At 43.7% G+C, this 15,777-nt stretch overlaps 2 protein-coding genes across 6 annotated transcripts in view; both read right to left on the bottom strand.

Moving 5' to 3' along the window:
• Nucleotides 1-15,777, bottom strand: part of LOC118917609 (ultra-long-chain fatty acid omega-hydroxylase) — a 32,121-nt gene that overhangs the window by 4,481 nt on the left and 11,863 nt on the right. For all 4 annotated transcript variants that reach the window (XM_036895629.2, XM_036895628.2, XM_057490045.1 and 1 more), the window contains 6 exons: nucleotides 14,062-14,115; nucleotides 13,820-13,947; nucleotides 13,513-13,634; nucleotides 2,438-2,705; nucleotides 1,365-1,431; nucleotides 1,125-1,254 (listed from right to left, as the gene is read on the bottom strand). In XM_036895629.2, the coding sequence (XP_036751524.2) occupies nucleotides 1,125-1,254; nucleotides 1,365-1,431; nucleotides 2,438-2,705; nucleotides 13,513-13,634; nucleotides 13,820-13,947; nucleotides 14,062-14,115 (769 nt within the window). The remainder of the gene's footprint in view (nucleotides 1-1,124; nucleotides 1,255-1,364; nucleotides 1,432-2,437; nucleotides 2,706-13,512; nucleotides 13,635-13,819; nucleotides 13,948-14,061; nucleotides 14,116-15,777) is intronic.
• Nucleotides 1-15,777, bottom strand: part of LOC118917569 (cytochrome P450 4F2-like) — a 90,853-nt gene that overhangs the window by 64,558 nt on the left and 10,518 nt on the right. The gene's annotated exons all lie outside the window — the stretch shown is intronic.

Genomic DNA, 15,777 nt, shown 5'->3' with positions numbered 1-15,777 from the left:
TTATGTTATTTACTTAATTTTTTTTCTCCTTTGGACTCCAAGGCCCAAATTGGATCAATTATAATTCTTGTTTCAGAATCTAGATTGTTTTCTTTACACCAACAAGTTCTCCTTTAAAACTTTATGTGGATACCACAGGGGCAAATGGCATGCCTGGCATGAAAGTTTCCATACACATAAACACCACTGGGAAAGCAGACACGAGTTACTAAATTCTGGCTAACCACAACTCTTGTCCCGTTCTCAGGACTTGAGGCATCTTCTCCCTTTGCTGAAAAGACAAATTAGCAAGGAGTTCAACACACACAATAGCACCCCACTGAGAGTGTCTCCCTGATATCAGAATCTGAGAGGTTGACACTGAGACGAAGGGAACTTTCTGTTGGATGCTATTTAGTGCTGTGTTTTCCTTCTATAGCCCAGAATCAGCTCTACATGGCACACATCTGAAGAAAGTCAGATTATTGTTCCTGATTCTTCCTTGGGTGTTTGAATCACACACAGGTGCCCTTCACCATGTGATTCTGCAGTGCCTTCTGTGCAGGTGGGTGGAATATATGTCCTGCCCCATTCATGTTGGGCTTTGCTAAATGACTTGCTTTAGCTAGTGGAATGTTACAATACATGCAAAAGCTTTAAATTGTGTGGCTCTTTGGGCTTCCAGAATCTGCCTTAAGAAGAACATACCCAGGGAAGCTGCTGCTTTGAGGAGAATGAGGAGACACATGGAACAGACCTGAATCCAAACCTCAGTTTGGAAGTGACCCCACTCAACTCAGCAGTGCCCAGAGGTGACTGACAAGAGGAATATGCAGACAAGAGCAAGAAATATATGCAGACAAGAACAACAGATAAACGCTTGCTGCAAATCAGAGTTTGGGGACTGTTTGTTAGGTAGCATTATTGCAACAATTGCTGACTCAGACACTTCTAAGAACTGTTGCATTACAACGCAGGCATGTGCATTACTGTCAACCTCATTTTACAGTTGAAGAAATTGAAATTCAAGAAGACTAAGTGGCTTGTCGGAGGTCAGACAGTCAATAATTGGTAAAGCAGACAAGTTCAAACCCAAGGCACTAGACTCAACCTGTCCCCCACCGTCCCCCCAACCCCAGACTAACCACTCCAGCTCCTCCAGCTCCCGGCCTTTCATGACTTCCTGGATTTCCTCCCGGCACTTCTCCTGGTACTCTGGATACTTGGCCAAGTTGAACAACACCCACGAGAGCCCACTGGATGTTGTGTCGTGACCTGCAGGCCAACGAGGAGCTCAAATGGAGGTTGCCTGAAGGTAGCAGAGATGCTGCCTCCAGACAATGGGGTCCCTCCCCCTCTTCCCCAAGTTCACCCGACATCCTCACCCTCAAACATAAAGGTGTCCGCCTCAGCTCGGATGTCCTCATCTGACAGTTCCTTCCCATCTTCATCCTAGAGTGGGCAGTAGGGGATTCTCAGCCCACTTCATCCCTCCCTCTGCACCCTAGGTCTCTATCAAAGTAAAAAATTACCCCCCACATACACACCCTTAAGCCAAACTGCGAGGGAAAGGATTCCAGGCAGATAGGGTATACAACCTGCCTAAAGGAGACGGGAAAAGGGAGGGAGACTGAAAGGTGAGTGGGGAAAGGGAGTTCATATTTCTTGAGCAGCTGCAAGCCCCAAGCCTCCTGCCTGACAACAATCTTGTGATCAGGTCTTACAACCAGACCATCATGTTGTAAATGAGGAAAGTGGGGCACACAGAGAAGAGTCTAATGACTAAGGTCAAACATCCACTAAGCAGCTGAGCCGGAACTGGAATCCACAGCTGCCTGAACCCAGACCCCAGGTACTGCTCAGAAATTCCACCACCCATGGGTGACCACCTATCTCTGCACATCTCATGTTTCTTCCAAGTCTTGTATTTCTTCTTCATAAGTGTTGTGGGCTAAATTGTGTCTCCCCACCCTCCAGAATTCATATGTCGACATCCTAACTCCCCAGGACCTCAGAAAGTGACTGTATTTGGAGACAGAGTCTGTGCAGAGGTGACTACATCACATTAGGTCGTTAGGGTAGGTGCCCACCCAGTATGACTGGTGTCCTTATAAGAAAAGGGAATTTGGACAAAGACACACACAGGAAAGACCACATGAGAGAAGACAGTCAGCTAGGAGCCAGGGAGAAAGACCTCAGAAAACACCAACCCTGCCAACACCCTGACCTCAGACTTCTTACCTCCAGAATTGTGAGATTAATTTCTGCCATTTAAGCCACCCAGTCTGTGGCACTTTGTTACGGCAGCCCTAGCAAGTGGATCTGGTAAGTCTGATGTGTTCTGCATCTGCCTGCCTCTTAGATTTGTTAGTTTGGACCTTTATCATTTTAACTGGTTGGTGCAATTTGTGACGGGGCCGTCCTAGGCAGGATCCCACCCTCCAGGGTGCAGACTCACCTTGGCCAAGAGCAGCACATCGATGAAATCCAAGGTCTTGCCTTGCTTGGCCTTAAGCCAGGCCTCAGCGCCCAGCTGGCGGAGTGCCCGCCGCCGCTCCTGGATGACCTCTGTGGTGAAGCGGTGCACAGTGTCACAGGCCTGCCGGAAACGCCGCCCATCCACCGAGCGGTAGTAGATGAAGTCGAGATGGTGGTGCAGGTGATACTGGCGCCGAACCACCAGCGCGCTCAGCTCAATGATGGCCGAGATGTAATCGCTCATCTTCCTGCCAGGGAGAAGGGTTGTGAGCACAGGGCCATCTCCTAAGACAAGCTGCCTTTCCCCACGGGTAGGAGACAAAGAGAGGCCCTGGGTTGACTATATTTTCTTATATTCTTGATGCTCTGCCATCTGGGGCCTTGCTGATTGGAGAGACACCCCTGACCCCAGGACTACCCAGTTCTTAGAGATAACAAATGATTCACCGAGGGACACACCTTTCATATGCAAATCAACCACTCCAGAGACCACACGCTGAAATTTATCAGTCTGGGCCACTACCCCCTCTGCCTTGATCATCCCAAAGCCAGTCCCAGACAACTAGGGGCAGCTTCTATCCCCCAGAGACCCCTGGAATTATTCAAACTAGCCGATCCCAGGTCTGCCTTCCCTGCCTTACCTTTTCCTTCCCACAGAAACCACAAAAAAGGTTTTTGCCATGCTTTCTTGGACTGACCCTGGTGCTTCCCTGTATGGCCCTGCTGGGTGTGGCTTTTCCCCTCCCCTTGGGAACTGTATGTAACAAACTATCTTTTCAATGACAATGATTTCCTGATGTGTTGACTTCATTATACCTGAATAAACCCAAAATCCAGGTACATCTTAAAACAGGCCCAAAGATGGACGAGGATTCCCAAATAGATGGAGGCTCAGTAGCACTAAATGGCTATAAACCACAGAGTGCAGGATGGGAATATTTTCAATTCATATGTCTGATCAGGAACTTGTATCTGAAATCTATAAAGAACTCTCAAAATGCAATGATAGAAAGACAACCTGATTAAAAAATGGGCAAAGGGCATGAATAGACATTTCTCCAAAGAAGATATACAAATGGCCAATATGCACATGAAAAGATGCTTAACAGCTTTAGCTATTATGCAAATGAAAAACAAAACCACAATGAGATACCACTTCACCCCAAAGAGGCATGGCTATAATCAAAAAGGCAGATAATAACGAGTGTTGGTGAGGGTCTGGAGAAATTGGAGCCCTCACGTACTGCTTGTAGGAATGTAAAAGGGTGCATCCATTTTGGGGAAAAAGTCTGGCAATTCCTCAAAAGGTTAAATATAGAATTATCATGCAACCCAGCAATTCCACTCCTAGGTATATGCCCAAGAGAATTAAAAACAAGTGCACATAAAAACTTGTACATGAACGTTTCTAGCAGCATTAGTCATAATAAACAAAAAGTAAGAACAATCCAGATGTCCATCAGTGGATGACTGGATAAAAAAAAAATACAGTATTATGTGGCAAATGGAATACTACTCCACAAATTAAAAGTGTTGACATATGCTACAACATGAATTAATCTTGAAAACATTATGCTGAGTGAATGAAACCAGACATAAAAGTCTATGTAATTCCAGCTATATGATATTTCCATAATAGACAGATCTAAAGAGACAGAAGGAAGGTTAGTGTTTGCCTAGACCCAGGAGGGAAGTGGAAGTGCATGATCAGTGCTAAAATGTACAGGTTTCTCTCTGGTAGACACATTCTAACACTCATAATGGTGACAGTTGCACAACTCTGTGAATATACTAAAAACCACTGGATTATGTACTTTAGGTGAATTATATGATATGTGAATTATATCTCAGCCAAGTTATTACTAAAAAAACACAAAATTGCTGGGACAGGTTTGCAGGGAGCTGTCCTGAGTTCTGAAGTGTGCCAGTTTTCATGCACTTATCACAATCTGTTATTTGCTTGTTTATTTATTTGTGTATAAGTACTGCCTGTCTTCCGACCAAAATGTTAAGTTCCAAAAGTGCAAGTCTTTGAAATGTACCCCTACAAGGACCAGGCAACAAGGTCAACAGTTTGATATTGAGGACCTATCATGTTCTACAAACTTGACATCCATTATGTCCCTTATTTTTTTGTTTGTTTGGGTATCATTAATATAAAATCACATGAGAGGCACAGCCAAGATGGCGGCGTGAGTAGAGCAGCAGAAATCTCCTCCCAAAACCACATATATCTATGAAAATATAACAAAGACAACTCTTCCTAGAATAAAGACCAGAGGACACAGGACAATATCCAGACCACATCCACACCTGAGAGAACCCAGCGCCTCGCGAAGGGGGTAAGATACAAGCTCCTGCCCAGCGGGACCCAAGTGCCCCTCCCCCCAGTTCCTGGCGGGAGAAGAATAGGCAGAGCAGGAGGGAGACGGAGCCCAGGACTGCTGAACACCCAGCCCCCGCCATCTGGGCAAGAGCGCAGACACAGTGCATGCATGGGGTCCTGGATACTAGGGAAACAGGGCAGCAAGAGTGGTGAGAGGGTACCGGAGGCCTGGCGCCGCAGGACATAAGAAAAGAGAGCGGCCATTTTTTTTTTTTTTTGGTGAGCGCTTTTCGGAAGCCTTAAAGGGATAGGGACCCCAATACTAGGGAAACGGGGCAGCAAGACTGGTGAGCAGATGCCTGAGGCTGGCGCTGGAGAATAAAGAAAAACGAGCGGCCATTATTTATTTATTTATTTTTTAATTTAAAAATTTTCTTTTTTTTCTTTCTGGTAGTTGTTTTGTTTTGGTGGGTGCTTTTTGGAAGTCTTAAAGGGGCAGGGCGAGTCACTTAATCCAGAGGGAGGGAATCCGGGGATCTCTGGGCACCCTAACCCCTGGGCTGCAGGGAGCAGGGAGGCCCCTTATGGAGATAAATAGCCTCCCAGCAGCTCCTGCTCCAACGCGACTCCACCATTTTGGAGCAGCTGCCCGAGCCAGGCCACGCCCACAGCAACAGCGGAGATTAACTCCATAGCAGCCGGGCAGGAAGCAGAAACCCTGTCTGCGCACAGCTGCCCAGCACAAGCCACTAGAGGTCGCTGTTCTCCCAGGAGAGGAGGGCCACAAACCAACAAGAAGGGAAGTTCTTCCAGCCGTCACTCGTCCCAGCTCTGCAAACTATTCCTATCACCATGAAAAGGCAAAGCTACAGGCAGACAAAGATCACAGAGACAACACCAGAGAAGGAGACAGACCTAACCAGTCTTCCTGACAAAGAATTCAAAATAAAAATCATAAACATGCTGACAGAGATGCAGAGAAATACGCAAGAGTTATGGGATGAAGTCCGGAAGTAGATCACAGATGCCAGAAAGGAGATTACAGAAATGAAACAAACTCTGGAAGGGTTTATAAGCAGAATGGATAGGATGCAAGAGGACATTGATGAAATTGAAACCAGAGAACAGGAACGCATAGAAGCTGACATAGAGAGAGATAAAAGAATCTACAGGAATGAAACAATATTAAGAGAACTGTGTGACCAATCCAAAAGGAACAATATCTGTATTATAGGGGTACCAGAAGAAGAAGAGAGAGGAAAAGGGATGGAAAGTATCTTGGAAGAAATAATTGCTGAAAACTTCCCCAAACTGGGGGAGGAAATAATCAAACAGACCACGGAAATACACAGAACCCCCAACAGAAAGGATCCAAGGAGGACAACACCAAGACACATAATAATTAAAATGGCAAAGATCAAGAACAAGGAAAGAGTTTTAAAGGAAGCTAGAAAGAAAAAGCTCACCTATAAAGGAAAACCCATCAGGCTAACATCAGACTTCTCTACAGAAACCCTACAGGCCAGAAGAGAATGGCATGATATATTTAATGCAATGAAACAGAAGGGCCTTGAACCAAGGATACTGTATCCAGCACGACTATCATTCAAATATGATGGTGGGATTAAACAATTCCCAGACAAACAAAAGCTGAGGGAATTTGCTTCCCACAAACCACCTCCACAGGACATCTTACAGGGACTGCTCTAGATGGGAGCACTCCTAGAAAGAGCACAGAACAAAACACCCAACATATGAAGAATCGAGGAGGAGGAATAAGAAGGGAGAGAAGAAAAGAATCTCCAGACAGTGTATATAACAGCTCAATAAGCGAGCTAAGTTAGGCAGTAAGATACTAAAGAGGCTAACCTTGAACCTTTGGTAACCACGAATTTAAAGCCTGCAATGGCAATAAGTACATATCTTTCAATAGCCACCCTAAATGTTAATGGACTGAATGCACCAATCAAAAGACACAGAGTAATAGAATGGATAAAAAAGCAAGACCCATCTATATGCTGCTTACAAGAAACTCACCTCAAACCCAAAGAAATGTACAGACTAAAAGACAAGGGTTGGAAAAGATATATCAGGCAAACAACAGAGAGAAGAAAGCAGGGGTTGCAGTACTAATATCAGACAAAATAGACTTCAAAACAAAGAAAGTAACAAGAGATAAAGAAGGACACTACATAATGATAAAGGGCTCAGTCTAACAAGAAGATATAACCATTATAAATATATATGCACCCAACAGAGGAGCACCAGCATATGTGAAACAAACACTAACAGAACTAAAGGAGGAAGTAGAATGCAATGCATTCATTCTAGGAGACTTCAACACACCACTCACCCCAAAGGATAGACCCACCGGGCAGAAAATAAGTAAGGACACGGAAGCACTGAACAACACAGTAGAGCAGATGGACTTAATAGACATCTACAGAACTCTACATCCAAAAGCAACAGGTTACACATTCTTCTCAAGTGCACATGGAACATTCTCCAGAATAGACCACATACTAGGCCACAAAATGAGCCTCAGAAAATTCCAAAAGATTGAAATCCTACCAACCAACTTTTCAGACCACAAAGGCATAAAACTAGAAATAAACTGTACAAAGAAAGCAAAGAGGCTCACAAACACATGGAGGCTTAACAACACGCTCCTAAATAATCAATGGATCAATGACCAAATCAAAATGGAGATCCAGCAATATATGGAAACAAATGACAACAACAACACTAAGCCCCAACTTCTGTGGGACACAGCAAAAGCAGTCTTAAGAGGAAAGTATATAGCAATCCAAGCATATTTAAAAAAGGAAGAGCAATCTCAAATGAATGGTCTAACGTCACAATTATCGAAATTGGAAAAAGAAGAACAGATGAGGCCTAAGGTCAGCAGAAGGAGGGACATAATAAAGATCAGAGAAGAAATAAATAAAATTGAGAAGAATAAAACAATAGCAAAAATCAATGAAACCAAGAGCTGGTTCTTCAAGAAAATAAACAAAATAGATAAGCCTCTAGCCAGACTTATTAAGAAGAAAAGAGAGTCAACACAAATCAACAGTATCAGAAACGAGAAAGGAAAAATCACAACGGACCCCACGGAAATGCAAAGAATTATTGGAGAATACTATGAAAACCTATATGCCAACAAGCTGGGAAACCTAGGAGAAATGGACAACTTCCTAGAAAAATATAACCTTCCAAGATTGACCCAGGAAGAAACAGAAAATCTAAACAGACCAATTACCAGCAACGAAATTGAAGCGGTAATCAAAACACTACCAAAGAACAAAACCCCCGGGCCAGATGGATTTACCTCGGAATTTTATCAGACATACAGGGAAGACATAATACCCATTCTCCTTAAAGTTTTCCAAAAAATAGAGGAGGAGGGGATACTCCCAAACTCATTCTATGAAGCTAACATCACCCTAATACCAAAACCAGGCAAAGACCCCACCAAAAAAGAAAACTACAAACCAATATCCCTGATGAACGTAGATGCAAAAATACTCAACAAAATATTAGCAAACCGAATTCAAAAATACATCAAAAGGATCATACACCATGACCAAGTGGGATTCATCCCAGGGATGCAAGGATGGTACAACATTCGAAAGTCCATCAACATCATCCACCACATCAACAAAAAGAAAGACAAAAACCACATGATCATCTCCATAGATGCTGAAAAAGCATTTGACAAAGTTCAACATCCATTCATGATAAAAACTCTCAGCAAAATGGGAATAGAGGGCAAGTACCTCAACATAATAAAGGCCATCTATGAAAAACCCACAGCCAACATTATATTGAACAGCGAGAAGCTGAAAGCTTTTCCTCTGAGATCGGGAACTAGACAGGGATGCCCACTCTCCCCACTGTTATTTAACATAGAACTGGAGGTCCTAGCCATGGCAATCAGACAAAACAAAAAAATACAAGGAATCCAGATTGATAAAGAAGAAGTTAAACTGTCACTATTTGCAGATGACATGATACTGTACATAAAAAACCCTAAAGACTCCACCCCAAAACTACTAGAACTGATATAGGAATACAGCAAAGTTGCAGGATACAAAATCAACACACAGAAATCTGTGGCTTTCCTATACACTAACAATGAACCAACAGAAAGAGAAATCAGGAAAACAACTCCATTCACAATTGCATCAAAAAAAATAAAATACCAAAGAAGTGAAAGACTTATACTCTGAAAACTACAAGTCACTCTTAAGAGAAATTAAAGGGGACACTAACAAAAGGAAACATCCCATGCTCGTGGCTAGGAAGAATTAATATCGTCAAAATGGCCATCCTGCCCAAAGCAATATACAGATTTGATGCAATCCCTATGAAACTACCAGCAACATTCTTCAATAAACTGGAACAAATAATTCAAAAATTCATATGGAAACACCAAAGACCCCGAATAGCCAAAGCAATCCTGAGAAAGAAGAATAAAGTAGGGGGGATCTCACTCCCCAACTTCAAGCTCTACTATAAAGCCATAGTAATCAAGACAATTTGGTACTGGCACAAGAGCAGAGCCACAGACCAATGGAACAGACTAGACAATCCAGACATTAACCCAGACATATATGGTCAGTTAATATTTGATAAAGGAGCCATGGACATACAATGGCGAAATGACAGTCTCTTCAACAGATTGTGCTGGCAAAACTGGACAGCTACATGTAGGAGAATGAAACTGGACCATTGTCTAACCCCATATACAAAAGTAAACTCAAAATGGATCAAAGACCTGAATGTAAGTCATGAAACCATTAAACTCTTGGAAGAAAACATAGGCAAAAACCTCTTAGACATAAACATGAGTGACCTCTTCTTGAACATATCTCCCCGGGCAAGGAAAACAACAGCAAAAATGAACAAGTGGGACTATATTAAGCTGAAATGCTTCTGTACAGCAAAAGACACCATCAATAGAACAAAAAGGATCCCTACAGTATGGGAGAATATATTTGAAAATGACACATCCGATAAAGGCTTGACGTCCAGAATATATAAAGAGCTCACATGCCTCAACAAACAAAAAACAAATAACCCAATTAAAAAATGGGCAGAGGAACTGAACAGACAGTTCTCCAAAAAAGAAATACAGATGGCCAACAGACACATGAAAAGATGCTCCACATCACTAATTATCAGAGAAATGAAAATTAAAACTACAATGAGGTATCACCTCACACCAGTAAGGATGGCTGCCATCCAAAAGACAAACAACAACAAATGTTGGCGAGGCTGTGGAGAAAGGGGAACCCTCCTACACTGCTGGTGGGAATGTAAACTAATTCAACCATTGTGGAAAGCAGTATGGAGGTACATCAAAATGCTCAAAACAGACTTACCATTTGACCCAGGAATTGCACTCCTAGGAATTTACCCTAAGAATGCAGCAATCAAGTATGAGAAAGATCAGTGCACCCCTATGTTTATCACAGCACTATTTACAATAGCCAAGAATTGGAAGCAACCTAAATGTCCATCGATAAATGAATGGATAAAGAAGATGTGGTACATATACACAATGGAATACTACTCAGCCATAAGAAAAGGGCAAATCCTACCATTTGCAGCAACATGGATGGAACTGGAGGGTATTATGCTCAGTGAAACAAGCCAAGCAGAGAAAGAGAAATACCAAATGATTTCACTCATCTGTGGAATATAAGAACAAAGGAAAAACTGAAGGAACAAAACAGCAGCAGAATCACAGAACTCAAGAATGGACTAACAGGTACCAAAGGGAAAGGGACGGGGGAGGATGGGTGGGTAAGGAGGGATAAGGGGGGGAAGAAGAAGGGGGGCATTAAGATTAGCATGCATGGGGGGGGTGGGAGAAAGGGGAGGGCTGTACAACACAGAGAAGGCAAGTAGTGATTCTACAACATTTTGCTATGCTGATGGACAGTGGCTGTAAAGGGGTTTATAGGGGGGACCTGGTATAGGGGAGAGCCTAGTAAACATAATATTCATCATATAAGTGTAGATTAATGATACCAAAAAAAAAGGCAGTTCCTGTGTGTGGTGACCTCCAATGAGTTCTACACAAGGGTATAAAGGGCATATAAAAGTGTAGGCAAAGGGTCTGTTTGTGTTTATACAGAGGATCAAAGCCTAATTGGGCTACCCTGAAAATGAACTAAGATACGATATGAAAAAGAACTTCCAACATCAGCACTCTCTGGAAGACTCATGCCAGAAGATGATCATCAAAAAACCCCAACAAAGATCCATGCACTGCCACAGGTGTAGATGCACTCATCCCACCAGTTCCTGGACTTGCCATGGGAATGAAGAAGGAGATATCTAAGCTGGCCTGTGCATACAGTAAAACAACAAATTTGACTGGATCTATACTGTTGGAACTCAACCAAGAATTTGGAGAAGTGCAAGTTGTAGTGCTCCAAAATCTTACAACTACAGACTATTTACTGTTAAAAGAACATATGGGATGTGAACAGTCCCCAGGAATGGGTTGTTTTAATTTGTCTGATTTCTCTCAGACTGTTCAAGTTCAGTTTGACAATATCCACCATATCATAGATAAGTTTTCACAAATGCCTAAGGTGCCTAACTGGTTTTCTTGGTTTCACTGGAGATGGCTGGTAATTACAGGTATGCTTTGGTTATGTAACTATACTCCTATTATGTTAATGTGTGTGCACAGTTTAAGTAGTAGCTTAAAACCTATCCATGCTGAAGTTACTCTACAAGAAGATATGTCAAAGAAATAATCAATCTTCCCATGTTTTCTGCCACCTGCTACTTCTATAGCTTTTCTTCTTCCTTCCTAATTACAACCCTTAAATAGAATTCGTGCCTCATATCAAATTTACCGAGTATCATAATTCTTCCAAGTGGTAAAGATACCTCAAGACAAATGCTGGGCATAGAAGCTACAGGGCATAAATATGCAAAGAAATAAAAAGCTAACCATTTCAAACAATAAGGCTTCTCTCTCACTTACCAACTTTACATTTCCCTGTATGGCCCCGGAAGATGACTGGTTAGCCAGAGACGGGTAAGATTCCTCAAGGGAGGAACAACCTAAGACAGGCACAGTCGCAGGGGGGGTCATCAGGTGAGAAACTGGGGATCAACAGAGGTGAGGCTTAGAACCTCACCCCCCCTGTTCTGAGAGAAATCTTCTGCATATGTGGATGTTTTATTGCCCTTGTCCAGCTTGGATTAACACATAGTCTACAGGCACACACCTGATCATCTACATTTGCTCTCTTACAACACTAAACTATGTTTTCTACCTTTATCTTGTATCTACCTACCACTTCAGCATTTTATTAAAAATAATAATAATAAAGAGAGAAATGTGGTATCCACATATAAATCAAGTATAAAAATCAAATGAGTATTCATATTTGAACTGACTGTTTATAGTTCATAATGCATGAGCAAAACCGAAGGTTTCTGTGGTGGCTGCCCTTGTACTGTTCACCATTTAAGAACTTATTCACTATGTAAGAATTTGTTCTCCATGTAAGAACTTGTTTGTTATGCCTCAGAAGATTGGAGACTGACGAAAATTAGGCTTGGGGTGGATTAATGATTGTGCATTGAGCATTGAGTCCCCTATACAGAATTTTATTGTTGTTAACAACCATTTGATCAATAAATATGAGAGATGCCCTCACACACACACAAAAGTACACACTTCCAATGGTAAAATAAATAAGTAACCGGGATGTAATGTGTAGCATAAGGAATATAGTCAAGATATTGTAACAACTTGGTATGGTGATAACTGGTACCTAGAATTATCATGTATGTAAATGTTGAATCACTGTGTTGTACACCTGAAACTAATGTAATGTAATACTGTGTGTCAACTACCCTTCAATAAAAAATAATTATCTACAAAAAAAAAAAAATCACATGAGCAACACTGTGGTTACTAGATTCTCCCCATGCTCAAGTCCCCCACACACACCCCATTACGGTCACTGTCCATCGTGTAGTGAGATGCTATAGAGTCACTACTTGTCTTCTCTGTGTTATACTGCCTTCCCTGTGCCCCCCGCCACCTATGCTGTCCCTTATTCTTTATACCCCCACTTAGATTATAAATTCCAAGGAAATGGAACTTACTGTGTTGCTAACCACCATATTCTCAGTTGCAAGCATAGTACCAGGCACATACTAGATACACAACAAATATTTGATGAATGAATGAATGAACCAGGACAATAGTCATTTTATTCATACATTCAACCAATATTTGCTGAGCATATATTTTGTGCCAGAGCAATGCTACATAAATTTTAGCCTTAAAACATCTCTTAGCGGGTCAGGATTATCATCTTTGCTTTACAAACAAGGACACTGAGGCTCAGAAAGTGAGAGGACACTTTTCCAAACACCACACACTCATTGTGGAGGAATGAGGGAAACTGGCATTTACTGAGCACCTACTATGCACAAACCCAAGCCACCAACTCACGTTCTCACATTTAATTCTCACATGAAGGCAACGGGGAAGGAATTGGGATTCCATTTTTTGAATAAGGAAACAAGCTCAGAGAGGTGACGTCAATTTCCCGGAAGTACACAGCCTGTCAGTGGCACAGCGCCAGGAGCCCAGGGGTGCCTAACCCCTAAGCATTTCCTTTCTCCTCCCACCAGCTCACTCCTGGGGAAGCTGGCTCTGTCTTCCCCAGGGAGGCCACACTCACTCCTGGCAGTTGCTGTTGCAGCTGAAGACACATTTCTGAAGACCGTCCAGGGTCATAAGGCTGACATGCTCAAACATGTCAAGGGAGACCACTGAGCCCTCTGCCAGGCGCCGCCACTTAGCCTAGAAGAGAGAGACACGTAGCAAATAGGCCTGGAGACCATGGACTTTAAACCTGTCATCATGCTCACTAGCCTATTTGATAAAGGAAGTGAGGCTTCCTGACATCTCACAGCCTGCCCATGAACTGGATCCTGGACCAGTCTCAGTCCCAGGACACCCTCTTTCCAAGAAGCTTTGGGACTCACATGCATGATGTCAGTACACTGGTTGAAGATCTTCATGTAGGGCTTCAGGATGTCAAAGTGGAAGGCAGGGGTCAGTAGGCGGCGGTGCCGGCTCCACTTGTGACCTTTGCTGAGAAGCAGCCCATCTCCTGAGCCCAGAAGACTGAAGTTAGGGGCCTCTCCTATTACTCAGGAACACTCTAAGAAATCCCATGCCCTCTTCCCTGAAGCTCCAGCCCCAGCCTACTCAGTCTTGCACTCACCTAGCCAAGGTTTCAGGAAGCCATAGAAAAGGTCGTCCTTAGGGGCAATGGCAGCTGTGGAGAGACAAGAGGCCTTGATGAGTCAAACCAAGTTCTGACCCTTGACTTCTGTTTATGACCTCCTCAGGCCTCCTCTCTGGGTTCTGACCTCTCACCACACTCCTCCAGTCCATCCTCTGCATCTGTCCCAGAAAGATCCTTGGAACATATTGATCTGAACATGAGCCTCCCCTGCTCAAACACCTCCCATGGCTCCCCAGTACTCTTATTAAAAAGTTCAAACTCAGGATAGTACTGAAGACCCTGCCTCATCTCACTCTTGTTTGCCTTATCGTTCAGCACACACCAAATACCCCACATGCTGGCCCTCACTTCCAAACCTCTGCCCAGGTTGTGCTCCCCATCCAGAATGGCCCTCTCCACCATAATCCACACCATCTTTTCTGCCACTCGGGCCATCTGAATTACACCTCCTGTGCCTCCAAGCCTCCGTGGAGCCTCACCTTCTCCAGTCTGTCCTGTACCCTGGCCTCAGGGGAATCTAATCAGATGCCATATCTGACCAGTCGCTTCCTGCTCACACACCCATTAGCCTCCAGCACCAGCTTCTCAGCCCATTTTGGAAGCCTTGAGTGATCTGCCCCAGTCCAGAACTCTGTCAAAATGCCTCTCTCCTCCATCCCCTACATGTTCAACATTCTAACCTCACAGAACTTTACTCACTTCCTGGAAAAAAACATTTTCTCTCTCTGCTCTGCTTCTTTCTACCAGATGCTCTCTCTGCCTCAAACATTCTTCCCTCATCCTATTAGTCTCTGCTTGGATGCCACCTCCTCCCCACCAGTCCTCTGAATTGTATCCATCCAGTTACAAACCCCTTCAGAGGAGGGACCCCACTGGTACTGAAAGATTGCTAAGCAAATTTTTATAGAATGAATGAGTGACACAGTCAGAGGATGGGTGAATGAATGACTGAATGGTTGGATGGATGGAAGGGTGGGTGGGTGGATGGATGGATGGATGGATGGATGGATGAAGGAGTGAATTCCTTTTCTATGTGTTGAACAGATTTGACACAGAATGGTCAGAGGCCCAGAAAGAAGTACCTGAAACTCAAATGATGTCAGTTTTCCCCGAGATGTGACTCATCATCTACACACACACATACTCCCCAGGAATTGGCCAATTGTGTGCACAGTCACCTGTCCAGTCGTTCTCGTGTTCAGCACAAGTTTTCTGCCACCCTTCTGCACCCAACCCATGCTGGGCGATGCTGGGGACCCAGAGATGGCTCAGCTCCACACCCTGCCTGGAGGAGTTCCGGGTGGGGTGGAAAAGGAAGAAGAGACATCCCATGCAATTATCAAGAAGGTAGAAAGGTGTGCCAGGAATGAAGAGAGGCACAGAGAAAGGGCTCTGGAAATCAAGACAAGCTTCCAGGAAGAGGCAACACTGGAGAGGAAGGTGCCCTTTCCTTTCTGGCTTGGGACTACAGGCCAGGGATCTTTCTGACACACAGATCTGTCCAATGGCTGTCCTGCTCAAACACCTACCATGGCTCCCTAACAGCACCAGGATAAAACACAAGCTCATTCACTCTGTGCACAGGTGTCCTGAGCCCAGCTCCTGTCTTATTGCCTACCTCTCCCCACACCATCATCTTCACTCCAAACACCCAGGTCACCTGACTCCACATCTGGCAAACCCCTACCCATC

This window comes from Manis pentadactyla, chromosome 12 (assembly GCF_030020395.1).
Source record: "Manis pentadactyla isolate mManPen7 chromosome 12, mManPen7.hap1, whole genome shotgun sequence".
Lineage (NCBI taxonomy): Eukaryota > Metazoa > Chordata > Mammalia > Pholidota > Manidae > Manis > Manis pentadactyla.
Note: the sequence above shows the minus strand (reverse complement) of the source record. Positions and strands in the feature narration are given on the sequence as shown.